The following is a 26,317-nucleotide window of genomic DNA, read 5'->3' as shown; positions in this document are numbered from 1 at the left end:
AACATTCATGTAAATGAATATTTTAAAAAATTAATAAAATGCTTAAATTTTGTTTTAAGTTTTTCCCTCCTTTCTCTCTCTTTCAAAAAAAAAAATTGATAAATGTCATTCTTTATTTCTGGAGATATATAAATGCCATTGTTTATTTCTGTTTATAGAGATCAATATATTTTACTATGTTTGAAATAGAATTTTGGGATATATTTATTAGCTTAATAGTATTTTACTTTTATATTTACATATAAATACCAAAATAGAAATTTACCATATCTACTCTAAGCGTATCAAAAAAGAAATTTTCCATGTCACATATATCCAACTAATCAAAATTAACAATTTCATTCATTTTTAAATAGGAAAGTATATTTAGGTAATCTTCGTTGTGTCTTCATTAAATAGCTTCTTTTTTATCATTGTTTGAGCATTATATTCATTGTTTTAGGAAGATCTCGATCTATTACATATTAGTTTGTGTTTTGTTCTAGGTTTTCCCCTCATTTCTCTCGAACAAAAATGTATAATCGGCATTATTCACTTCTACTTATATGGAGATTTATATTTTTCCCAATTGTTCATTTCTACTTATATAGAGATTTATATTTTTACCATCAGGTTCAAACAGAATTATAGGATATATTTATTAACTTGTTAGTATTTTATATTTATTATTTATATAAATATTATTGCTATTTCTAGTCATAGAGATACGTATTTTGCTATCATCGAAATAGAATTATACCATATTTGTATTAAGCATATCGAGAAATGAATGTATGTCTCAAAGATTATTCCACGTCACATAGTATCCAATTAATCAAATTTAACAATTTCATTCATTCATTTTTAAAGAAAGAAAAATATTAATGGCCTAAATTAATATTAAATGAGAAGAGAGAAAAACATTTCGGTCAATGAATATTTTAAAAAATTAATATAATGTTTAAATTTCATTTTAGATTTTTTCATCCTTTATCTCTCCCCCTCTTTATTGGATTCAATTCCATCATAAACCAAGTAGGAATTTAAGAAATGAGGGTAAGAAAATAATAATATTATTACTTAGGACACTAAACCCAAAAGAGTGTATACAACGACCCAAGATAACGGCCGAAGAAATAAATAAACAAGGAATGATTTAGCCCAAAAATGAACTATGAATAAATATTGGACTCGTTAGGAATCGAATCCAAGGTAACAAGATGAAATAATAGTGCGCAAGAGACAACTAACTAGACCATGTGAATGAATGATAATTTGATGATGATCTTAGTATTTTTTTTTTGGGGGGGGGTGGGTTAAGAGCACCCTTATATAGGTCTATCCTCCCAAAAACGTGTGGTTCACATGCTTCAATCAGTCATGTCCACCTACTTGTCATCACCACAAGACACCATGTGTCACTACCCAGTCCCCTTCACTAATAAGTATTGTTAATACTCTCATTTACACAAATGTTGTCTCTGTAGCGATCATAGATGTCTCGTGTTTGATTTTTCATGGCTATACACACATCCTTTTCTTTTTCTCAGCTCCATCTTCATACCCTCCTCTTGCGGGCTTACTTCCCTTTTGTAACCCTGACCTCACTGTCTCACATCACGACCTTTAGACTCTCGTAGTATGTTTTTGAATTTTGCTCTTGACCTTGATCCCACAGGCTCTAAAAATTGTTCGAATCGTCGAATACTCAAAAACAAAACTCTTTATTCATCTTCTCCTCCTCTCTCCCTCTTGTGAAGCCTCGAGGCCCACTAGACCCTTGCTAACCCTTAGGCTAAAAGATTTTCCTCTCTTTTGGATAGCTTCGTCGTCCCTATAGCCTTCCCTGCATGCAACATGAATAGTTCACATATAAAGACAATTGATGTCTCAATAATCGTATACACAAGGAAAACCTATGAATTTGTACGCTATAACTTCATTGCATAACTATTTAATTACTTTTCGACAATATCAGTAAATTAAACTTATTATAATCATGCCATTTTTAATAATAAATGAATGAAATTTATGGACTCATCAATATCGCATTAAGTAGAATACTTAATTTATTTTAATATGAAAATTTTTAGTACGTGATTTTAATTTTCAATTATAACTATCTACGACGACAATATGACTCATCTATGTTTATTACAAATTGAAAATACTAATTTCGATTATGATCAAAATAATTATTTTTATTTTATATTAATTTTCATATATTTAAAAATTATATTAAGTATTTACTTATTTTAATCTTTGTATTGGACATTAATTTAATTTAATTGTGTGATGTGTCTATTATAATTAGTTTAGATATAATTGTCACAAAAAAATAAAAATATTTACCAGTAAATTTATTTTATATTATATTATATATTTTGAGTTTTGACCGTTGTAAGAACATCTCCAATAGTTGTAGTTTTGAAGAAATTTACATTAGGAGAGAGAAGATGGAAGGTAAGAAAAAAAAAAAAAACAAAAGCTCAAAAAAAAATTTAATAAAATCCGATAAATTTTAATTTGAAGACCTAACACGTCAGATAGTTCCCGCCCGATTGGAACACTACCCTTGTAACCAATACGTCAGATATGTCTGTATCTGCTGCGCTGCCACCTACCTCTTCTCCCTATTTATAATCACACCATTTTCTTTGTTTTCCCGGCAAGAGTTTTGAGAGAAAAGAAAAAAAGAGAAGAAAGCGCAAATGCATAGAATGTATCTGAACATGCTTGCTTCTTCTAACGGTGACCGCAAGAGGAAGGCGCCGGAAGAAGGTCGTGAAATGACGCACTCGCCGTCGTCGCCGCCGCCGCCAGGGTTCCCCATTCCGCGGTTTAGGAGGGAAGGAGCGGGAGCGGGAACGCCGCCGCCGTTGAACCTGCAGTTACGCCTTGGCCAACCAGGATCGCCGTCCCAGTTGCCGCCGCCGCCGCCGCCGCGGTTCCCCACCCCGCTGCCGTTGAACCCGCAGTTGCATCTTTATCAACCAGGAGCGTCGTCGTCCCTGCAGAGCGTCACGCCACACGCGCCCCTAGACCTTAAGTATTATTACGTAATAACTCAATCCCATTCCATTCCTTATTCTCTTTTTTTTTTTTGCCAATAAATTCCGCCTTGTTACCCTAACCTGCAAAGGATTAGAAGGAGCTCAAACCAATAACACCAAATAAGTATTCCCTCTGTCCCATTTTACCTGTTCTACTTACTATTCATTGGTCAAATCAACTCTTTCTTCTTTATTTATTTTCTTTAGTAATTTTTACTCATTTTTAAATTTAATTTTTTATGTTTAATAGTACTTTTAGTGGAGTTTATAAATATATAAATTTTGTATATTAATACTAAACTTAATATTATGAAAAATTGAATTAAAAATAACTTCAATGAAACCTAGTTAACCACACATAAAATGGGACGGAGGTAGTAATAACTTAAAACCTTGTTATTTTCACAAGTCTAACAGTCCGACCAATTTGGCTGTGTTACCCAGGCCAATCCCATTCCTAATTTTGTAATTGTTTATCATTTTGATTCTTTATATATGTTTACTTAACATGAATGTAGAACGAGGCCATGAGTGAACTGCTAGACGAAATGCGCAAGCGGAAACAGGCGTGGGAGATGCAGAAGAAGGCGATGGAAGCCATGATTGCCAATTACAGAACTCAAGCTCTGATCATGGCGGAGAGGGTGAAGGCTCTTGAGAAAACCAACGCTGCTCTCCATGTCGCCCTGCACCTGCAGCCCACGCCTCCGGCCGGCGGCGGCGATGGGGCGGCTAGTGGTGAAGTTGTGGTGGTTAAATTCAGCTGCAAAATGTGCTGGAGAGAGTCTGCAACGATGATGGCATGGCCGTGCCGCCATCTCTGCCTGTGCAAGAACTGTGCGGAGACAACGACAAAGTGCTGCCCCATTTGCCATGCTACATTCCAAGACTGCATTGCAGTCAATTTTTACTAATTAATTATGATTCATATAGCATTCCTTGTTTGAGAAGGCTGGGTTTCTGTTATACAATAGTTTGTGTTTCGTTTTAGGTTTTCCCATCCTTTAATTTTCTCTCAGAAAATTATATAAATGTCATTGGTCATTTCAATTTATGGAGATTTATATTTTTACTATTGTTGAAATAGAATTTTAAGATGTACTCCGTACTATTTATACCTCCAATGGTCTTCCGAGTATTAGTAATTTACCAGGGGTACCTCGACTTTTAAATGACTTTTAATGATCATCCAAGTTTAAAAAAATAACCACTTGTGATCCTTTTAGGACGTCTCGTGGTCAGTTTAAACTCGATTTATTTTAAAAATTAGGACCATGTGTGCTTATTTTTTAAAACTTGAAGGTCATTTAAAAGTCGAGTGACCACAGTTGGTAAATTGTTAATACTCAGAGGATCATGAGAGGTATTAACTGTTTATTAGTATATTAGTATTTTACATTTTTTTTTATTTATATAAATGTCATTGCCATTTATATTCATAGGGATATGTATCTATAAACATAATAAGTCTCAATCAAGGTTATATCATTAATTTATGTCCCTCTTTCTATATGCTAATAAATTTGTACATTTTACTTTAAATGTTGTACACTTCAATGTTATTAGACAAAATTGTCCCTACTACATTGTTGTTGATGGGTAAATACCCCCAGGGACTACTGTAGAAGTACAATGTATATAGTCCGTGTATTATTGTATCCCTAAAAGATCGGGTGTCCCTTATAAATTGTTAAAGGGCAAGTGACCTTTGGGGAATATTATATTCCTGAAGGGTTAGGTCCTATTCCTATATAAAGGACCTGACCATCCACTGTAATGGCATCCAGGGATCCCTTGCCTCTCGGCCTCTCTCTCTCGTTCTTCTCTCTTCTTCTCCAAGAAGGAAGCCATGGCTTCCTTTCCCCTTCTCCCTGTATTCATCCATATACCAATCCATACACTACATCATACACAATCAAACAACACACGTGGTGTAAATCCGTACCCCCGTTTACATTTACACCATCATTGGCGCCGTCTGTGGGGAATGCGACGAAATGCCGTGTTCCTCTAAGCAACCGGGTGGTATTCACCATCCACATCACCGTCACAAAGCTCACCGAAAATTACAATGTTCCGCCACCGTCTCCGTCGTACAGCGTTTCACCGCCGCCGACCTCCTCCGCTCCAATCTTGAGCGAGTCTTGAAACAGGTCACCAATGACCGCCTCCTCGACAGAACCGCCACCACTGCCGCGAAAGACACGGAGCCCTATTGCAACATGACTGCGTTTCCACGGCTGTCGAGCTGGAGAGAACGACCACCACCGCCGGCACGAACCAAATCCACCCACTACTGTGACCGCCAAGAAGAAAAGTTGTATTCTTGATCGGATCCCCATCATGAAGATCACCATCATGATAATCATCGTCATGATTCTCACCATCATCAACAAACAAAAACGAATTAGGCCACCCTGGCTCAAAAAAAAAAAGGAAGAAAAGTTCGCTGATGCATAAACGGGAGGATCTCGACGCGTCGAGACGTCGTTTTTCTTTTTCGCCTGTCTCCGGCGGGCAGCAGCAGCAAGTGAAGATCAAGACACTATAACCACCGCCATCACTTCCGGCCATCGATCGTCGTCCATCATGGTTAGCCGCAAGTAAGAGAAAATGGTGCAGCCTTCGCCACCTGCCAACCATGCAACCCAACTGCCGTTGCCGCCGCCACTGGGGTTCTCAACCGCCGCCGACACCTTTCTCGCTCCATCATCATCGCCGCCAGTTTTCATAAATTGCTCATGAGGCCAAGCTGCAAAACTCCGTGCCTGTTCGGCGAGACACCGGCAACCATGGAAAGATTCTGGGCCCCGACGAGATGATGGTGACGCGGCAGTAGCTGAGCGGCTTGCTGATGATGCCATTCTCTCTCCTTCTTGGTCTTTTCGGCTTGCTGATGATGCCATTCTCTCTCCTTCTTGGTCTTTTCTCTCTCCCTCACGGACTGTCGAAGAAGCAGAGAAAATGGTGAAGAAGACAAAACATGGTGGTCCTTTTCCCTCACATTGTTTGTGAGATTATATTTTATTATTATTGTAATTGAAAGTCACGCATGGGGGCTTGAAATGGGGGAGAGAACATGGTTTTGTCTTTAAATGGAACAAAACAAGATAAAAGAGAAAACGATTTGTCTTTAAATGGAACAAAACAAGATAAAAGAGAAAACGACAAAAATAGAAAGGTAAAAAAAAAAGATAAAAGAGAAAACGACAAAAATAGAAAGGTAAAAAAAAAATGGTTGATTTGAATGTCTTCCACATAAAAAAAATGGTGGAGGAAAATTAGTGTTGTCGGCTGAAGAAAAAAAGATGGCAGCTCACTTTCATAGCAGTAGCGTTGACGCCAAAAAGATGGCAGCTCACTTTCATAGCAGTAGCGTTGACGCCGGAGACGTCCGACCACCATCGTTGCTCATCACACTGTCACACGTCACAACCGCCACGACCTCCACCGCGACCGCCATCATCATTAAAGTGCTCCACCATGCCACCTAGCTCCAACTCCAAGCCTTCCTTGGACAACCATGGTCACCACCATCCGCCGCGGTTGTCGCTAAGTGAGCCGCCGTCGCTCGTTCGATTTTCCATGCAAAAGCTTGGTCGCCGACTGGGAAGGAACATCAATGCCGGACCACCACCTCATCATCACCGTTCTATTGCAACCACCGTACCGGTAGAACTCCGGTAGCCTGTGCCGGACTCGGATTTTCATCAATGAACCCACCTCCTCCGGCCACCGTCACCACCTTTTTCGGCTCTCACACCAAGCCACCAGGATTCATAATTCTATTTTATTGTTTTCTTTGTAATGGCTTTGGAATGAGGGAAATAAAAGACAAGTAAAAAAAAAAAAGTAGAAAGATGGGAGTAGTTGTCGACAAAAATAAGGAAAAGGATGGAGTTGTTGGGAAAGAAAGAATAAAGAAAGAGAGAGTGGAAAGAAGACAAAAAGAAAAAGACGAAATGGTGGAGGAAAATGGGGTTGAAAAAAAAAAAAAGAAAAGAAAAAAAAAGGGTACCATATCTACCCCATGAAAATTGCATAAAGTGGGGGACTTTGTCCCCCACGTTACATAAATAAAAAAAAAAAAATTGTATAATGTAGTGGGAGACAAAATATTGTTGTTTAATCTTCCCAATATAGTTCCACCACCATGGTTGCTGGAAACGGAATTAAAATGGATATTTCTCCAACATGTTCCCATCACCACGCTCCCACGAAAATTATTAAAGACGAAGACTCCATCAAAAATCAGAATTGTTGAAGATGAAGACTCCAAGATGAAGATTGTAGTCTCTCATTAGAAATGATAGATTTTTGTATCCCGAATTTTTGTAAGGAGACTCTTGTAAAAAATAAAATAATAAAAAAAAAGCTCTCCGACTCTTCCGTTTGGGGTTTGGCCAACCTGCACGGATTTGTTGCTTGAGTGTGCCCATGCCTCGTCATGGCACTTGAAAAAAAAATAAAAAATCTCCGGCTCTTCCGTTTGGGGGTTTGATCAACCTGCACGGGTTTATCCGGTTGATTGTGCCCATGCCTCGTCATGGCACTTGAAAAAGGACCATTGTGGTCGCAAAAAAAAAAAAAAAAATAAAAAAAATATATATATATATATATATATATAATTATAAATAAAGTCCCGCGCTCCCGCGATGAGACCAAAATGGTCGCCCAGATACCGTATTGGTGAAAAAGATGCCCTTGGCACAAAGAAAAAAGGACCATTGTGGTCGCAAAAAAATAATTATAAAAATCCCGCTTCTCAGCGATGAGACCCCTGTGGTCGTTAAAGCACCAGCTCGGTAAAAAAGATGCCTTTGGCACAAAAAATCTTGCGCAATATAGTGGCTTTGGGTGCCCGCACAGCCCCAAAGTGGTGCATTAAGTCGTTAGGTATCCCTCGGAGTGAGGGTTCATTTTTAGTTATAGAAGTGGAGTTAGGAAATAACTTAGGATTTGCATATCAGGATAGGCATGCATTACATGCATATTTGCATTTTTATCTTATTTTTTGCAGGATTTCTAAAAAGCTCACGGGACATGAAGAATCACTCGAGATTCAACCTAGAAAAGCTGATCAAGCTGCATAAAACCAAGACAGCCCCCTTTATAGTCTTTAAATGATTACGCCTTTTTGGTTGTACTCTTTTTCCCTTAGCTAGGTTTTTTTCCATAGGGTTTTTCTTAGTCTAAGGTTTTTAACGAGGCAACCAGCGTAAATCACGCCCCTCATGCTCAACTCAGACTTGAGGGGTTCGTCACAGTCTATTAAGGCATTCAGACCGGGGAGACTTTGCTTGTAACAAGTTGGCCACCCGGAGCACATTTTACTTCTCGAACCTGACAACTCTCGCAAATTCAAGAAGTGGGGGACTTGTGATGGGTAAATACCCCCAGGGACTACTGTAGAAGTACAATGTATATAGTCCGTGTATTATTGTATCCCTAAAAGATCGGGTGTCCCTTAGAAATTGTTAAAGGGCAAGTGACCTTTGGGGAATATTATATTCCTGAAGGGTCAGGTCCTATTCCTATATAAAGGACCTGACCCTCCACTGTAATGGCATCCAGGGATCCCTTGCCTCTCGGCCTCTCTCTCTCGTTCTTCTCTCTTCTTCTCCAAGAAGGAAGCCATGGCTTCCTTTCCCCTTCTCCCTGTATTCATCCATATACCGATCCATACACTACATCATACACAATCAAACAACACACGTGGTGTAAATTCGTACCCCCGTTTACATTTACANCGTGGTGTAAATCCGTACCCCCGTTTACATTTACACCATCAGTTGTTATACAAAACTACCCTTACACCGTTATAACACCGTTAGCTTTTAACTCCATCATTATTATCATACACCTATATCTATCATATCATTTTCCTATTCCTNTCTACCCCATGAAAATTGCATAAAGTGGGGGACTTTGTCCCCCACGTTACATAAATAAAAAAAAAAAAATTGTATAATGTAGTGGGAGACAAAATATTGTTGTTTAATCTTCCCAATATAGTTCCACCACCATGGTTGCTGGAAACGGAATTAAAATGGATATTTCTCCAACATGTTCCCATCACCACGCTCCCACGAAAATTATTAAAGACGAAGACTCCATCAAAAATCAGAATTGTTGAAGATGAAGACTCCAAGATGAAGATTGTAGTCTCTCATTAGAAATGATAGATTTTTGTATCCCGAATTTTTGTAAGGAGACTCTTGTAAAAAAAAAAAAAAAAAAAAAAAAAAAAAAAGAAGCTCTCCGACTCTTCCGTTTGGGGTTTGGCCAACCTGCACGGATTTGTTGCTTGAGTGTGCCCATGCCTCGTCATGGCACTTGAAAAAAAAATAAAAAATCTCCAGCTCTTCCGTTTGGGGGTTTGATCAACCTGCACGGGTTTATCCGGTTGATTGTGCCCATGCCTCGTCATGGCACTTGAAAAAGGACCATTGTGGTCGCAAAAAAATATATATATATATATATATATATATATAATTATAAATAAAATCCCGCGCTCCCGCGATGAGACCAAAATGGTCGCCCAGATACCGTATTGGTGAAAAAGATGCCCTTGGCACAAAGAAAAAAGGGCCATTGTGGTCGCAAAAAAATAATTATAAAAATCCCGCTTCTCAGCGATGAGACCCCTGTGGTCGTTAAAGCACCAGCTCGGTAAAAAAGATGCCTTTGGCACAAAAAATCTTGCGCAATATAGTGGCTTTGGGTGCCCGCACAGCCCCAAAGTGGTGCATTAAGTCGTTAGGTATCCCTCGGAGTGAGGGTTCATTTTTAGTTATAGAAGTGGAGTTAGGAACTAACTTAGGATTTGCATATCAGGATAGGCATGCATTACATGCATATTTGCATTTTTTATCTTATTTTTTGCAGGATTTCTAAAAAGCTCACGGGACATGAAGAATCACTAGAGGACATGAAGAATCACTCGAGATTCAACCTAGAAAAGCTAATCAAGCTGCATAAAACCAAGACAGCCCCCTTTATAGTCTTTAAATGATTACGCCTTTTTGGTTGTACTCTTTTTCCCTTAGCTAGGTTTTTTCCCATAGGGTTTTTCTTAGTCTAAGGTTTTTAACGAGGCAACCAGCGTAAATCACGCCCCTCATGCTCAACTCAGACTTGAGGGGTTCGTCACAGTCTATTAAGGCATTCAGACCGGGGAGACTTTGCTTGTAACAAGTTGGCCACCCGGAGCACATTTTACTTCTCGAACCTGACAACTCTCGCAAATTCAAGAAGTGGGGGACTTGTGATGGGTAAATACCCCCAGGGACTACTGTAGAAGTACAATGTATATAGTCCGTGTATTATTGTATCCCTAAAAGATCGGGTGTCCCTTAGAAATTGTTAAAGGGCAAGTGACCTTTGGGGAATATTATATTCCTGAAGGGTCAGGTCCTATTCCTATATAAAGGACCTGACCCTCCACTGTAATGGCATCCAGGGATCCCTTGCCTCTCGGCCTCTCTCTCTCGTTCTTCTCTCTTCTTCTCCAAGAAGGAAGCCATGGCTTCCTTTCCCCTTCTCCCTGTATTCATCCATATACCGATCCATACACTACATCATACACAATCAAACAACACACGTGGTGTAAATCCGTACCCCCGTTTACATTTACACCATCAGTTGTTATACAAAACTACCCTTACACCGTTATAACACCGTTAGCTTTTAACTCCATCATTATTATCATACACCTATATCTATCATATCATTTTCCTATTCCTTAATTATCATTTTAGTAAAATTATTATATAATTAATTTAATGGTTGATTATATTTTAATTAAATTTCTATACATGGTAAATTATATATGTGTGTGTATAAAATAAATATACTATATTTGTGTATATAATTAGAATTAAAAATTTTAATAATTTATATTTATTAATGTTTTAATATTGGACATGAACTTTCGCGCATCGCGCGTACAAATACTAGTTTTACTATAAATATGGTGACACTAATTTTTTTTTCATATTTGCTCTAAGCATATCAAGAAAGGATTGTATTGTCTCAAAAATTTAAAATAGTTTAGTATTCAACTAATCAAATTTAACAATTTCATTCGTTTTTAAAGAGAAAACATATAATATTAATGGCCTAAATTAATATCAAATGAGGAGAGAGACAATAATATTCTCATTCGTTCTCTCTCTCAAGAAGAAGAAGAAGAAGAGAAGAGATAAATGTGATTGTTTAATGTTTATTTCTTTTTATGGATATTCATATTTTTACTATTTTTGACATAAAAATTTTGGATATATTTTTTAGCATATTAGTATTTTACCTACTTTTATTATTTATATAAATATAAATATAAATATCGTTGTCATTTCTATTCATAGAGATATGTATTTTATGATCATCAAAATATAATTTTACCATATATACTGTAAGCATATTATGAAAGGATCGATTGTATTGTCAAAAAAATTTCACGGTGACGTATATATTCAATTAATCAAATTTAACAATTTCATTCATTTTTAAATATAGAAAAATATCCATGGGGTAAATTAATATTAACAGAGGAAAGAGAAAAACATTTCCACTAATGATTTTTTTTAAATGAATAAAATGTTTAAATTTATATGTATAAATGTCATTGTTTATTATTTCTATTTAGGGAGATCTATATATTTTACTACTTTTGAAATAGAATTATGGGATATATTTATTAGCTTAATAATATTTTATTTTTATATTTATATAAATATAAATAGCGTTGTCATTTCTGTTCATAGAGATATAAATTTTACTATGGTCGAAATAGAATTTTAGCATATCTATTTTAAGCATATCGAGAAAGAAACATTCCATCACAAAATATCCAACTAATTAAATTTAACAATTTCATTCATTTTTAAATATATAAAAATATTCATGACCTAAATTAATATTAAATGAGGAGAGAGAAAAACAATGAATATTTTGTTATCTTTGGAAATCAATACAAATTTTAAATTTGAATTTAATGATTTCGTTGATATTCAAAGAGAGGAATATATTTTTTTTTTTTTTGAAAATAATCAAGGCAAATAGATTAACTAAGATAAGGTAACAAACGATTAGGAGGGGAGTAGTGTCAAACTGAACGACTTGAGGCTATCCCAGGACCTGTAACAAGAGCGTGTGCTGCCTGGTTAAGTGTTCTACGAATATGACAAACGTAACACAACTCCAAAGAATCCAAAAGGGATCTACACTACTAATAAAAGAAAGAATCTAAATACCAGAGTTGAGAGTTTAGAGATATTATATTGTTTATTGTAAGCTATTCACTACGTGTAAGCAATCTGATGTTTGCTAGCCCCCAATCCTTTATCCACAAAAGAGCTAATAAGCCTCTCGACATGCCATTACTTCTACCATTGCGGGAGACGTTGCATGAGTGAGAGGCCCATTTGTTGTTGCCTTCTGGGACGAAAGAGCCATCTAACGCTATTATTGTGAATTCAAATGGCGCTTCTCCAATGTCGTGATATAATTCAACGTTAAAGAAAAAAATATTTATTCATAAAGTAATATTAAATGAGTTGAGCAAAAAATATTTTCACGAATAAATATTTTCCTTTTCGTCAAGTATGCTCAATTGACACTCTCTTCCAGGGAAGGTCTATTACTCAAAAATACTTTCCTTTTCTTTTCTTTTTTAAAAACTGAATAAATTAAATTTGATTGGTATTTCAAGAATATCCAATCTTATCAGGCAGCTATCGCCTATCAGTACAACGGTGTATCCGTATGTGTAGCAGTGTAGGACTTTTTTGGGTCATTATTAGTATTTGCATGAATTATAGGGTTACATTTATAATTAATCAATTTAGAAGATATCCGCCGCAATGCATCTTCCCTTCTGCATCTCATCCTGAAACCCTAGCCCAAATCCTTATATAATCCCACTGCATTCTCCATTTCTGTATATCTTATCGCCGCTCAGATCTTCCTTTCTCCAATCTGAGTGTGTATATGTATGTAGGTTTTATATGTATAGACTATAAGACGCAGTTATACGTGTATGTAGTTTGGTTAGGGACGGAACTGTTTGATGATTTTGAGATTGTTGTTCAGAAATCGCTGTGATGACTCTGTAAAAGTTCAAGCTCAACAGACCGTATCGTCAGGGGTTTCTCTACTTTGAGAGCCTTTGCATGTCGATTCTACTTCTAACACTGAGCGATCTGCAATTTGAGAATCGATTTTTTTTTTAAAATTAGTTTTGTTGTTTCGGTTGGATGTTTATGGAGGAATTAGTGATTGCTATGAGGATTCCAAAGCTCCCTCTTCTGAGTAAAGTTGAGGAAATTTGCTGGCAGAATCGAACCATTAAAAATCTAGCCACTACTGAGCAGTCTCTGTCTTCTTCATAGATTTCGTTTATTGTTTGGTGTTTGAATTTGTCTTTGGATCCTTTTTGTCGTTATTTCTCTACTGCTGTGTCTAGTTCTAAGCGTAGATGCAATAATTGTTCAATATGATGTGATTTTGATGTTGCTGAGGAATTAGGGATTGCCATGAGGATTTCTAAGCTCCCTCTTCCGATTAAAGCTGAGGAAATTTGCTGGCAGAATCGAACCACTTACAATCTAGCCATTACTGAGCAATCTCTGTGTTTGATAAGAGTTCAGATCTTTATAGTTTTCTTCTATATTCTCTACTGCTGTGTCTTGTTCTAACCACAGTTGCATGATTTTGATGCTATTTTTGTGAAATTATTTAATATCGTAGTGTTTTTGATGAATTTGTGCTGAAAAAGTGTGAAGGTTTCATAGATTTATTTTGTATGTTAGTACAATACGAAATTCAGATCACGGTGAAGACTCCGTAATATTCAAGCTCAACAGACCGGAATGCAGGCTACTCCTTCAACTGGAGGAGCATGCGTGTCGATTACCCCGCTGAACTGAGTGATCTGCAATTTTAATCAATATAATTGTCTGTGTGTTTCTTGTGCACCTGTTTTTCTAATGCTGATTACCAAGCTCCCTCTTATGTTCATGTGTTTTTGGTGTTTTATGTGTTCCTTTTTGCAGTTTTGTTCCGAATTTTGAGTGTGCTCATGATAATGATGAAGCTATTTTTGCATTCCAACACTTGGACTGAGAGATTAAGTCTCAATGAATGCAAAACATTGTGCTACTGAATCTTTCTCAGTGATTTAGTTTTGTTCTATTTGAAAATTGTATGAATTGAAATTGCATTTTCTATGTAATATGTCTGTATTGAAGCCATCAGAATCAAGTGATGACACAACAATTAATCTTAGGACACCATTGGACACAACCTATGGGTTGTGGGTGAGAATAATATTGTTCTGATGATGATGATGGTTGTATCTTGCATCTCATAATCATTTCATTGCTTGGTTGATGTGGTAACTTCACACCACTAAGTTGAAGCAGTGAAACTTAACCTTAATTGTTTGATCACTAAAAGAACATGTAATTTTGAAGATGTGTGATCGACGCTTGTTTGTGTTGTATAATGCATATTTATTATTTTAGTGAATTAGAAACTTTGAACCGGGAACTCTGTGTTGTGACCTTAGCTGGAGGAGATAAGCCTGCTCAAATCAAGAAGGCTGGTTGCTCCCATTGGAAATTGAAGTGTAAAAGACATAATAATTTACACAAGTGAAAATGTTGACTATTAATGGGGTAAGGGTGTTGCTATTTGTAAAGGTGTAAATAACCTATTTTAAAGAGGTAAATTTTTTTTAAAATTTAATAGGTGGTGTAAATATCAATTAGGGTGTATTATACCACTTTAGTCAGACATAATTTAATTACATAATTAGGTATTGGAATTAGAGTTTTAAAAGAAGAATATTGGAATTAGAAATATTATTTTAATAGTTTTAAATATTTCCAATACTTTTTTTGAAATTTTAATTCTAACTAATATTTAATTTTTTGTGTAATTAAATTATATTCATACCTTAATTGTTATTGTTATTTACACTATTTATGAAATTATTAAAAAAATTTATTTTCTTTTTTAAATTTTAAGATTGTTTACACCCAGTGGTACAAATATGAACACCCTTTAGTTGTAACTTGTAACAATGTATCTATTACGGTGTTGTATTTTTTTATTCAATCTAGAAAAGAAAGCCTCGACCAACAACCCTTGCTGCTCAAGGAGTCAATGGCCAACCACTTTTTCCAGGGAAAGGGATCCAAGAGACTCCAATATGATGTTAATAACTTTGTATTGTGAATGTATTTTTTAAATTAGTTTTTATTTCGTTTTTCTTTTGTAATTATTAAATTTTTTATAAAAATTGTTTAAATATTATTTGTCAAAAATAGTACTCGTATTTAGTTTCTGCTATGTTTTTAAATAAATATAATAATTAGAAATTTATCACTTCAATGAATTGTAAAATGTAATGTAACTTAAATTTAAAATTTTCGTTTACTTTAATTGATCAATATTTTACGGAGTAATATTAAGAATACATTTTCATGTTTTATGTATTGCTAAATATTATAAACTTAACTGATATTATTTCAAAAAAAAAAAAAAACTTAACTGATATTTATATTTATATTTAAATATAAATATTATAAAATAATAACTAAAATGTAAAATTGAATTTTATTAAGCTATTTGGTTATACAATCTTGTGTAGAAAAATTCAAATTCGAGATTAAAAATATGATCTAATCATTGACTTTTGGTTAGAGATGAATGAGTCCTCTTCGACTCAATTACACACTCTAGATTTTCATGAGGTCACAATCTAGAATGTCTTAATAAATAATAAGAATTTTTTTTTTCTTTTGAGTACAAAGAGCCAATATTGTCTCTACTTCGAACCCACCCCTACCCCTCCTATGTGATTGTGGTCTTTGGCTTTTGAATTCAATTGCAAGTTGAAGAAAAATCTAACAAATAAATCACAAATTATAATAATAAAAAATGAATAAAAGAGTAAATGAAGCTCAAACTAAAATCTTGTTTATATATATATGAAACATATATACCAGTTACTGATAATGGGTATTGTGTACAGCATAAATTTCCCATTTATTTCTGGCCATAGTTCAGAGATACTAAGTTGCAAAATATTGAAACAGAAACATAGAGTAGATAACAGATCTCATCCATAGCAACGGATAGGATCATTGCATCCTTTCGCTGCAGATTGCTTGGAACCAAACCTTCCTCCCTTTGCAAGGTACTGCTGGTGATACTCTTCTGCTCTGTAGAATTTCTTAGCAGGCAGTATCTCAGTCACAATCTGCCTGTTCAGAAGCTTCTGCTGTTTCTCCTTGGATTCGATGGCTTCCTTCTCTTGCTCGGGCATGTAGAAGTAAATCCCAGATCTGTATTGCGTTCCCACATCGTTCCCCTACAATACAGCACGCCTGAACTGTTAAACGCCCCAAAGAACAGAAACAGAATACAAAACCTGGCACTTGCAAGTACAGAATATATATATATGATGACTGGGACAGTTAGGGGAGAAAGTCTCAAACTTTGGAGCTATCAGGTAAAAGACAAGACATGTAGAGAAGTTGTAGGAAAAATGTAAACTTTCTCAGCATCAACTAAAAGGTTACACTCAGCTCATATTTTTTGATACATTAGGTATCCCAGAAGACACTAGACTAATCCTAAGCCCAATGCCCTGCCCAAGGCAAATTATTCTGTGGACTCTGGTCTAACATACACAATTTACATACTGAATGTTCAAAATTCAAATTGTAAATATTCAATGTGTAAATTTTGTATTTTGAACACGGGTCCATGGTATAACTATTGCCTGCCCAAAGTTAAGTCTTAGTCCCAAGTTTCTACCCTTGCTTGTATACTTTGTGCACACCGGGCCTTCATCTCCATTGATAAGTCAAGGTCTCCCAATGACCCCCCGTTGAGATTTGAACCCCCACATGTCTCTAGGGCAAGATTGTAAGGCGATCAGTCCAACCAATTGAGCTTTGCAAATGATCAATGTTAAACTTCTCAATTGGCAACATTTGGAGCATCAAGATTTGACCATTTTTGAGAAGGATAAAGATATCTTCCACTTCATGATCTATAGGTGACAGAAATGGGGACACTTGATGCACAAAAGAGAATGGTGCTACATGACCTAAAGCAGCACTATGATCACAACAACCTAAACCACTCACAAATCAATTATTTTCTAGTAAGCATAACAAGGATTCTACACTTATCTTTGCCTCTTATTTGACTACTGAACTCCAGAGTACATAAAGATTCAAATTAGCTTTAACTTTGTTACATGAATCTTGAATAGAAGAGAAACTTCCAGAAAACTACTGCACAATCTCAAATTTTGGGTACCAATCAAAGCTTGTTCCTTTGCCTTTTGTCTTTTTTTTTTTTTTTTTTTTTTTTTTTTTTTCCTGTGATTAACAACTAAACATCCATTTTTAATGATAATTGTCTCCTATTTTTGCTTGTTTCTTACTAACAAAATTCAGTAAACAGAGCTGATAGATAGAGAGATAAGGAGATTAATCTTCAAATTTCCAGGCATTTAAACAAACACCAAGCAGTCAAGAATTAAACCCATCAAAACCACACATGAAATCCACTAATTTGAAGACCTACCTGGCGGTTGAGGGTAGTCGGGTCATGGCGAGCCCAGAAGGCGTCGAGCAGACTCTCAAAGCTACACTCTTTCGGGTCATACTGGACCCGGACAACCTCAGAATGGTTCGTCGCGCCGGTGCAAACATCCTCGTACGACGGGTTGTGGACATGCCCCTGGGTATACCCTACCTCGGTCTTGGTAACGCCAGGCACGCGCTGAAACGCGAGCTCGACGCCCCAGAAGCAACCCGCCCCGAATTGGGCGAACAGTTGACCCGGAGCCGGGGTATCGTCGTCGGGGCCCTGGGCGATTGCGGAGTCCATGGAGCTTTCGGCGGGAGAGCGCGCGGCGCCGAAGCCGAGCTTATTGAGCCAGCTCATCCTTGGGGTGGAGACAAGTGCGGCGGATCTCGAGGTCGCCGGAGAGGAAGTGAAGGGGAGAGATTTCCGGTGAGGGAGTGAGGGTTTATATAGAGAGAAACGCGGGGGTAAAGAGGCTATGGCGGAAGCGGTGGTGGGTTTGAGGAGGAGCATTCTTGAAATAGCGTTTTGGGATGGGGACTTGGTAGTGGATACTTACCGAATGGATATAATATTACATTATTACGTAAGAAATGCAAGTAAATATTCTTTTTTTTTTTCCTATTTTCCTTCACTGGAAAATGAAAATAATTCAGAACTCTTTTTTTTTTTTTTTTTTTTTTTGTTTTGTTTTTTAAAGGTATGAGAAAGTTAATAGTTAATGTTCATTTTAAGCAGTATTGTAAAAATTCCACCTAAGCACCGATTAATCTCGCTTAGGCGCTAGGCATCAGTCGACCGCTTAGCGTATCACCTTAAATGATGATCTAGGCGGTTGGCCAACTAGGTGACTGCCTAGGCCCCCTAAACACCGTCTAGGCCTTAGGCGTTGACCGCATAGACCTCCTAGGTGTCGACTAGACCTTCTAGGCACCGACTAGGTCATCTAGTAGGCTGATTAACTATTGTGTTTTTTTGTTAATGGTTTATTTCACTCTAAACAATATCATTTTGAGCGAAATAACGTTAAATTGTACAGACTTATTTTTTAGGTTAATATTTAATATTTTAGTATTAACTATTAAAGTATTATATAATTTATAATTATTAGACTTTAAAAAATTAAAAATACTTAAACAAATTTTTAAAAAATAAAAAATATACGGGCGCCAATTAGTCCTCGCCTAGGTGTCCTAGGCACTAGACGCTCCCCGAGTTTCAACCATTATTTTAGGTGAAGTGCATTTTGTGATATAGCCGACAAATAATTATTAATCGGTGCAGCTTGCTGTCAAGAGTAAAATTCATAATATATTATATTTAGTATTAGTATTATATATATATATATATATATATATATATTAAAAGTACTATTAAACACAAAAAAAATTTAAATTAAAAATAATTAAAACTTATTAAAGAGAATAAGTAAAAAAATAAAGAGTTACTTTGACCAAAATATCACACGGTTCTAAGTAAATAAAAAAAATTGTTGTGGTATTTTTTGTAATTATCATAAACTTCACCGTGCAACTTTTAACATTATAGAGGGCACTTCTCAAAATTACTTATAAATGCATATTATATTGTTAAAAAGTGTACTCTATAGTATTAAAAATTACACTTTGCACAATGCAAAAGTGTAGTGCATTTAGGTTTTGGTTTTATGTTTGGTTTAATGATTTACTTTTTACTACTTAGTGTTTAGTATTTACGATTTAGGTTTAAAGTTTAGTTTGTCTGTTGATATTTTTAAAAGTTAACTAGAAATGCAATGTCTATTGTTAAAAAGTACATTGTATAGTGTTAAAAGTTGGACGATAAAGTTAATGATAATTACAATAATGTCACCTTATTTTTTCTTTTTTAGTAAAATTAACAATAATTATAATAATGTCACTGCATTTTTTTTTTAAATTTGATATGATCCTTTCGAATTTGACAAACGTAACGTTAAAATTAGTTCTTAATTTTCTTGGGGGCATTTTCTCATGGACGTGTGAACATATATATAGTAAGAAGATCTCTTATCTTATCCGATTTGATCAATTAGCAAGAAGATCTCCTTTCCTATTTGATTTTAGCAATTAGAAACTCCAATCTTATCCAATAAGCTTAAGAATATTCGAAATGATATAGAAAGACGACCTCTTATCCTGTCCGCTTTAATCAATCTTATCAACAACCATCTTCGAGTTACACTCTATTATATTACTGATTTTTTGAAGTCTTAAATCTAATAGAGTAACAACTCACAAAATATAACAGAACTAAGATGGTTGGAATCTCAACCTTACATTGAAATTCAGAAATCTCTAAGCCTAAAATTTACACTCTTATTTTCTTCTTTAGTCATATGACATTGTGCATTTTCCTCAATTAAATATGGAAATATGGCATACATCTATACGATAGCCATCTTACTTAATAGATAAAACCACAAACGTGGACCTAACTCCTCCAATCCCTTCTTTGCCCTTTTATTTTGACTTATGTGAAATATCTTGGGCGTAGTCATACCTAAACCAATAAAATAAATAAATAAATAAAATACTACGTGAATTAATAATTAATATCTTGGGCGTAGTCCTACCTTAAAAAAATTTTTTAAAAAAATAAAAATCAATGCATACAAGTGTACAAGAAAGGTAAGGAACTGATGGTATAATTTGAGATTTACCTCATTTGATGGTGGGTTATGTGGGCTTAGAAAAAATCTGCCGTAAACTATAAAATGTAATGCATCAAAAAAGAAAAAAAGAATAATGTTATTTTTTCAATTCTTATTGTAGTTTTTAATGCTCACATTTTGACTTGGTAAAACATTCTTTTTATTCATTGATAGGTTAATTGACCAACCTCACCTAGTGTATAAAATATCTCTCTGTGTATGTATCAAAAGGGTTGGACAAGTGAGTGGAGTATGATTTTCGTGCTGAAAAGTCATGCGTTCAATTCTTACCAATACCCTCCTTGTTCAAGCTGAATCACTTAAGATTTTCCTACTGATTTAACTTTTCTATGTGGCTTATTCGGTGCATACTCTCAAATAGCAGTGTGACGATATCCCAACAACTGCAAGGAGTTAAATTTGAAATATTATTATTATCGAGTCAATTGTTTGACCAACTCGGTTGGAGTTGTCTCTAATAGTTTTGTAAATATGATAATAATTATGGAAATGATGATGATTGATTTTTTTTTGAAAGTAATTTTTCTTTTCTTACAGCACAAGAAAACAATGCAACATTTGAAAAATGAGCAGGTATTGATGACAAAGATTGTGACTCTTCCACAACCAACTTGTAAGAACCTTTCTTGGGGAGTACTCTACTCTTGTCTCTTGAAGACATCTTCCCAAACAATTAAACAAATTAAGATTTGAAACATTACAGATTGATAGATATATATATATTTTCCGATATATTTGATAAGATAAATCTTGTTTAGTGTATTTGATATGTTCATATGGTTTAACAATTAAGTAATTGATATATGTCATGTCAAATAAAATTTGACTAGTTAAAAGTATATGTAGTATTTGTACCTACATAATCAATCAATTTTAATTTAACAATTAACTAAAGAGAGGATTTATCTTGTCAAAAGTATGTGTAACTACTGCACAAGGTCGACTTGTTCTGAATTAACAATCAACTAACAAGTATGTTTAGAGCCAAAGACCTTGTGGTCCAGTGGCACCCGGTTTACACTCTCATGTGGTAGAGAATGGGTTTGAGCCTCAGTGGAGAATCCCTTTCTATGACTGACCTTTTGATGGATCTTAATTAATATATTAGTGTTTTAATTTTAAAAAAAAAATCAAATATTTTATTTACAGAAACTTTGTTATCAACTCGTATTTTAGTTAAAGCTCCATTTTACGAGTTTGGGTTCTTCCATAACACTTTGCAACAGACCGGGCCGGTTTTTTTATTTGCGTGGCCCTGGCGGGTAAATAAGTGCGGCCCTATCAAAGTATAAATAAACTGCGAATTGAATAAAAATTGCAAAGAGACTGTGCGGTTGCACGTCTTACACGCCCTAAAAATTGGACCCAGAACTGGACTAGGGACCTCCAAATTTTTGGGCCCTGTGCGGTTGCACGTCTTGCACGCCCTAAAATCCGGCTCTGCCAACAGATTATGGGCGGAGCACAAGTTTTAATGGCTGCTGCTTTCTAGAAAGCAGCACACCCCAAAGTCTATTGAAAAGGAGGAAAGTTGAGATTCTTATGAACTAGCTCGAATCAAATCATCCATTTTTTTGAAAACCAAGACAAGAATCATTCATTAAACAAATTGTTCAATACAAGAAGGAATAGAAGAATGCCAAATAAACGGACCAGAGAACGAGCAGCCCTAGCTAGCACATGGGCAGCCTTATTCACTGATCTAGATATAAATTTAACAGACACTGATTCAAAGTGTCGGCTTAACTCACGACAATCATTAATAACACAGCCTGCAAATGAAAGATCTAGTAAATTACCATTGAACAACTTGCATACCATCTGACAGTCTGTGTACATCATGACTTTAGAATGACCTCGCTCCTTGACCCAAGACAGGGCCACCCTAATCGCTACTGCCTCCGCAATATGGGCATCAAGTAGGCAGCGAAGATGACCACTTTTTGCAGCAATATATTCCCCACGATTATCCTTGATAATAACCCCAAACGTGACCTCTTGAGTTTCCAAAAACACGACTGCATCCGTATGAACCGAAATAAACCCTACTGGTAACTGCATCCGTATGAACCGAAATAAACCCTACTGGTAAGGAACTGGTACTCGCCTCAGTTACATCAACAAAGGTAGAAACCCCAGCTGGAGAATCCCCTAGATAAGTTTGCCATTCATGCAAAACATATAAAGGAATTCACGCTCCCAGCAAGGTTCGAACCTAGGACCTCGGGGTGATAATTGCACGTTTAAATCATCCATATTCACCTTTAGGATTCACCAACAATGTTAATTCTAAGTAATTTCTTCTCACTACACAAGAATTTCAATACGAAGTGACCAGATAAGTGAGACATAATTCTCGTATTAAAAAGTCCCTTGATCGAGTTTAAATCTTCTGTTAATATAATTTTTATAATTATCAGTTAACTGCGCAATTTCTATAATTTCTGCATCCTCTGTTAACTGTTGCAATTTCTATAATTTTTATAATTATCAGTTAACTGCGCAATTTCTATAATTATCAGTTAACTATAATTATCTGTTAACTGCTACAATTTCTATTGCCATCCTAAAAAATGGATCAAATCAACTTTTTCTTCTTTGTTTATATCTATTAACATTTTTTAATGATTTTTAAATTTAATTTTTTTTGTTTAATAGTACTTTTAATATAGTTTTTAGATATATAAATTTTATATACTAAGTTTAAACTTAATATTATAAAAAATTAAATTGTAAATAAGTAACCGACACATAAAATAAGACGGAAGGAAGGAGTAATAGATTATCTCAATACATTCATGGGGGCATAAGGGCATTCCGAAGTAGACTATTAAATTTGCAATGTGGAAGGATTGAAGGAACAAGAGTTCTTACTTCTTGGGTTCAATCTCCTAAATTAAAAATGCAATTAAAAAAAGATAAAGATAACGATAAAGAAATTGCAATACTTGAATCCATCAAATTCATGGCTAAAATAGTAAATACCATGTCAAAGAACTGTGTCAGAGTTAGGGATTGTTAAAGACATCACTTGTGAAAATGAAAGCAAGTTGGAAAACATATTTGATTACAAGCTAGACAGAGTCTACAAGAAAATATGCTGCCAAAACAAAGTGCACAATAACAATCCAGTCTTCTCAATGCAAGCCGGAAGTAGAAAGCCAAAGCCAAACAAAAAAAGCCTCGTTTTGCACCCGGTGAGACCAATTTTATATTGGTTTGATTTTGAAGTGGAGGGAGATGAGAGAGAACACGAAACACTTCAGATCCTGCAACCACATAGCAAACAAGATGAGAACTTGTACAAGTATGACAAAGTTCCGAAGAAATCCTGATGTAACAGAAACACACAAAATTGAGAGGATAAGAGAGTTTATGCATAGTTACTACTGGAGTTTGTATTTCATGAACATCCTATTATAGAGTACTCAAAGTTGTCCTAGCATCCCTGCATTTGTCCATGAAACGAAAGCTATATAACATTTTAAGCCTATCATTAACTAATCTGGCACCTTAAGGTCCCATATGGGCCATAGCACATACGGATATTGTTATTATTATTGGGAGATCTGAGGGAGGTGGATGGAATTCTAGTTCTAGTTTAAAAGACCTCCCCTTGGCCACAAGGACTATACGGTTTAGGCATTTGAGTCTTTGATTAATGAGCACCGAGCAGTTCCAAAAGAGTTCTTTTGGTCTCCATTGAATGGAGCCTGCACTTTAACCACTAATGTTTGGCTTACCATTGGAGCTTATTGAATTTCTATACTTAAAAGGAATTTGATGCAACCTAAAAGTGAGCAAACCAGCAGCACAGTCACAGCATTTAGCAAGATTCGTTGCTCTTAAGCACACGAAGTAGCACTAATTCTCACACAATGGAATGGTTACATAACAAGTCTTGATTGTTACCTGAACAAGATAATAAAAGATGCGAAGTCCTTCTGGATCTTTACTGGTCTGCACGTCCATCAGAGAACCAATCTTAGACGTAGTAAAAGATATGTGCTCATTCCCCATCACAATCTCGAGCTCTTGTCGCCCCACACGGTCTGGTTCTGGCCAATTGTTGTCATCTTCCTTCATGATCTACAATGAGCAAATACTGGAGTTCATCACTTTTGTAATAAATGAACATACAAAATTTAATGCACTCATAACATGTCACATGTGTCAGCTCTACTCCACCAATCTACCATCCCAGACAGCCAAGAAGGCAACTCAAAAAACCTTCAACATCCAAACGCCTATCTGAAACCTACCTTATTTTCACCATCTGACAAAAAGAAGTTATTTTACCATTTAAACTACTACTGAACGAAACAATAATGGCAATTTCATCGCGGCTGCCAACGGCCCCATCTCATGCACCGCAGACCCCCTCCTAGCTGAACAGCTCTATCATGGAAGGGGAAAGGACTAGAGTATGTCCGTCTGGAGTCCAATTGTCTTAATGTAGTTAAGACCCTAAAGGGGTGTCTTCCCACTCTTTTCGTATCTTGGCCTATCTCTTAATAGTTGTAAATCTCTTCTTACTGATTTGAGGTCATGTTCTATCAGTTTCATTCCGAGGTCTAGGAACGAGCTTGCCCACACTCTAGCACAGCTAGTTCTCAGTCAGGTCATTCGTCCCCCCTTCGTGCATTGCACACCTATTTGATTAATTCATTTATTCTTTTGCTTAAAAAAAAATAAAAATAAATAAATAAATAAAAACTACTGAGTATATATTCACTTCCTGGATAAGGAAGAATGTGCACGATTTCTAGCCACTTGGCATGTATTCAAGGGAAATAAAGAGATAAAATTGATTTGAAATATGTCACTTTGACACTACAAAGCTAGCAAGTAGCACAAATCAAAACCTAGATCCTTTCTTGCATCAGCATTTAGACATTAAACAAAGATATCCTAAATTCCTAATTCAGTTTCTTATAACTCGAGAATGGTATTTTGTGACGAAAAAATAAACATTTGTTTACAATAATCTCCTTCCAATGGGGTCAGCTTAAAAGGAGCATACCAACAACCAAAGGTGTCGACTTTCTCAAATTTCGACAGCATTCACGGTAGATTATCAAACAAAAACCAAATATCCAGATAAAATTTATAAACAAAAATGGAAATATAGAAAACATAGAAACCCTAAACGCCATAAATTGAGTCCAAACGGAGTGAGAGAGGAAAGAGAAGCGAAATACCTCGCTATCGGCGACGATGCGGCGGCATTCTTTGAGAACGGCGGGGGTGAGGAAGACCTCCTTGCGAATCATGGTGTCGTTCTTGTAGTTGGAGTTGTTGGCATAGCGGAGCTTGCCGTCGGGTCGGAATTCGAACTCGAGGAACTCGTGGCCGAATTTTCCCTTGTGACCCACGTAGTACCTCAGGTAAAACTCGTCGCTCTCTTCCATTTTAGCCACCGCCGGAGAATTTGTGCGGAGTGTTCCTAGCCGAGAGAGACACAGTGAGTGAATGAGCAGAAAATAGGCAGGCCTTATATATATAGAATTGAAAAGGTTTCGGAGCTCCGACCCGCCTTCTTTATTTTGGTCAAAGAAGAAACTACAAACTCTTGCTAGGTTTAGATTTACAAATTAGAAGCTTCAATTATTTATTTATTATTGATTGGGCATTGGGTTAATTGAGTGTCTAGTGAATAATTTGATCTCTGAAAGAGCAACTGGATTTAGGATAGCTAAATTTTCAGCATAAATTTTTAAGTGCCACCTAGGAGGGAATGAGAGAGAAGAAGAAGAAGAGGAAAAAAAAAAAAAAGTACGTCCAAAAATAAGGAACTGCAGACGAGCCAACGGGCGCGTGTAGTGGGTGCCATTGTGCACGAAACACGAAGGTCTGCACGTTTCTTTTTCTTTTTCTGTGTCGCGGAACCTATAAAAAATCCACATCTTGCAGGAAGACCTCACATTTTCTCTCTCCTCCATGTCGCCTATGTTATTCTCAAAAATCATGAAAAAATCACTAA

General features: G+C 35.9%; 4 protein-coding genes and 5 non-coding genes across 9 annotated transcripts; 6 read left to right on the top strand and 3 right to left on the bottom strand.

Annotated features, from left to right (window-relative positions):
* Positions 1-2,690: 2,690 nt before the first annotated feature.
* On the top strand, positions 2,691-3,946 carry LOC116019597 (BOI-related E3 ubiquitin-protein ligase 1-like). The gene is made up of 2 exons (XM_031259871.1): positions 2,691-3,038; positions 3,551-3,946. Exons 1-2 carry the CDS (start codon positions 2,691-2,693, stop codon positions 3,944-3,946), a joined length of 744 nt encoding a protein of 247 aa, XP_031115731.1.
* A 9,179-nt stretch (positions 3,947-13,125) lies between these two features.
* Positions 13,126-13,235, top strand: LOC116021340. Its single transcript, XR_004099001.1, has one exon. It is a non-coding gene; the product is annotated as a small nucleolar RNA Z107/R87 (small nucleolar RNA).
* A 70-nt stretch (positions 13,236-13,305) lies between these two features.
* LOC116021317 lies at positions 13,306-13,405 on the top strand. The gene has a single exon (XR_004098975.1). It is a non-coding gene; the product is annotated as a small nucleolar RNA R30/Z108 (small nucleolar RNA).
* Positions 13,406-13,557: 152 nt separating this feature from the next.
* On the top strand, positions 13,558-13,657 carry LOC116021318. The gene has a single exon (XR_004098976.1). It is a non-coding gene; the product is annotated as a small nucleolar RNA R30/Z108 (small nucleolar RNA).
* A 202-nt stretch (positions 13,658-13,859) lies between these two features.
* On the top strand, positions 13,860-13,966 carry LOC116021339. Its single transcript, XR_004099000.1, has one exon. It is a non-coding gene; the product is annotated as a small nucleolar RNA Z107/R87 (small nucleolar RNA).
* Positions 13,967-14,112: 146 nt separating this feature from the next.
* Positions 14,113-14,202, top strand: LOC116021342. The gene has a single exon (XR_004099004.1). It is a non-coding gene; the product is annotated as a small nucleolar RNA snoR31 (small nucleolar RNA).
* A 1,792-nt stretch (positions 14,203-15,994) lies between these two features.
* Positions 15,995-18,191, bottom strand: LOC116020875 (peptide methionine sulfoxide reductase A1-like). Its single transcript, XM_031261439.1, has 2 exons — positions 17,640-18,191; positions 15,995-16,410 (listed from the first exon to the last, which is right to left on the bottom strand). Exons 1-2 carry the CDS (start codon positions 18,153-18,155, stop codon positions 16,159-16,161), a joined length of 768 nt encoding a protein of 255 aa, XP_031117299.1. The 5' UTR covers positions 18,156-18,191; the 3' UTR covers positions 15,995-16,158.
* Positions 18,192-21,927: 3,736 nt separating this feature from the next.
* On the bottom strand, positions 21,928-22,395 carry LOC116019596. The gene has a single exon (XM_031259870.1). It carries the CDS (start codon positions 22,393-22,395, stop codon positions 21,928-21,930), a length of 468 nt encoding a protein of 155 aa, XP_031115730.1.
* An 870-nt stretch (positions 22,396-23,265) lies between these two features.
* Positions 23,266-25,812, bottom strand: LOC116019050 (protein mago nashi homolog). Its single transcript, XM_031259124.1, has 3 exons — positions 25,536-25,812; positions 24,247-24,423; positions 23,266-23,603 (listed from the first exon to the last, which is right to left on the bottom strand). The coding sequence occupies exons 1-3, from the start codon at positions 25,743-25,745 to the stop codon at positions 23,544-23,546; spliced, it is 447 nt and encodes a 148-aa protein (XP_031114984.1). The 5' UTR covers positions 25,746-25,812; the 3' UTR covers positions 23,266-23,543.
* Positions 25,813-26,317: the final 505 nt, after the last annotated feature.

Source organism: Ipomoea triloba, chromosome 5 (assembly GCF_003576645.1).
Source record: "Ipomoea triloba cultivar NCNSP0323 chromosome 5, ASM357664v1".
Lineage (NCBI taxonomy): Eukaryota > Viridiplantae > Streptophyta > Magnoliopsida > Solanales > Convolvulaceae > Ipomoea > Ipomoea triloba.
The sequence above is the reverse complement of the archived record's forward strand: the minus strand, read 5'-3'. Positions and strand labels throughout refer to the sequence as shown.

What these genes read in the sequence shown, in the direction of transcription:
- LOC116019597 (XM_031259871.1), top strand. Translation starts at nt 2,691, where the DNA reads ATGCATAGAATGTATCTGAACATGCTTGCTTCTTCTAACGGTGACCGC. An exon ending in TAGACCTTAAGTATTATTAC is followed by an intron (nt 3,039 to 3,550) that starts GTAATAACTCAA and finishes ACATGAATGTAG; the next exon opens with AACGAGGCCATGAGTGAACT.
- LOC116020875 (XM_031261439.1), bottom strand. Translation starts at nt 18,155, where the DNA reads ATGCTCCTCCTCAAACCCACCACCGCTTCCGCCATAGCCTCTTTACCC. An exon ending in CGACTACCCTCAACCGCCAG is followed by an intron (nt 16,411 to 17,639) that starts GTAGGTCTTCAA and finishes GCTGTATTGTAG; the next exon opens with GGGAACGATGTGGGAACGCA.
- LOC116019596 (XM_031259870.1), bottom strand. Translation starts at nt 22,395, where the DNA reads ATGCAGTTACCAGTAGGGTTTATTTCGGTTCATACGGATGCAGTCGTG.
- LOC116019050 (XM_031259124.1), bottom strand. Translation starts at nt 25,745, where the DNA reads ATGGAAGAGAGCGACGAGTTTTACCTGAGGTACTACGTGGGTCACAAG. An exon ending in GCATCGTCGCCGATAGCGAG is followed by an intron (nt 24,424 to 25,535) that starts GTATTTCGCTTC and finishes TGCTCATTGTAG; the next exon opens with ATCATGAAGGAAGATGACAA. An exon ending in TCTTTTATTATCTTGTTCAG is followed by an intron (nt 23,604 to 24,246) that starts GTAACAATCAAG and finishes ATGTGGTTGCAG; the next exon opens with GATCTGAAGTGTTTCGTGTT.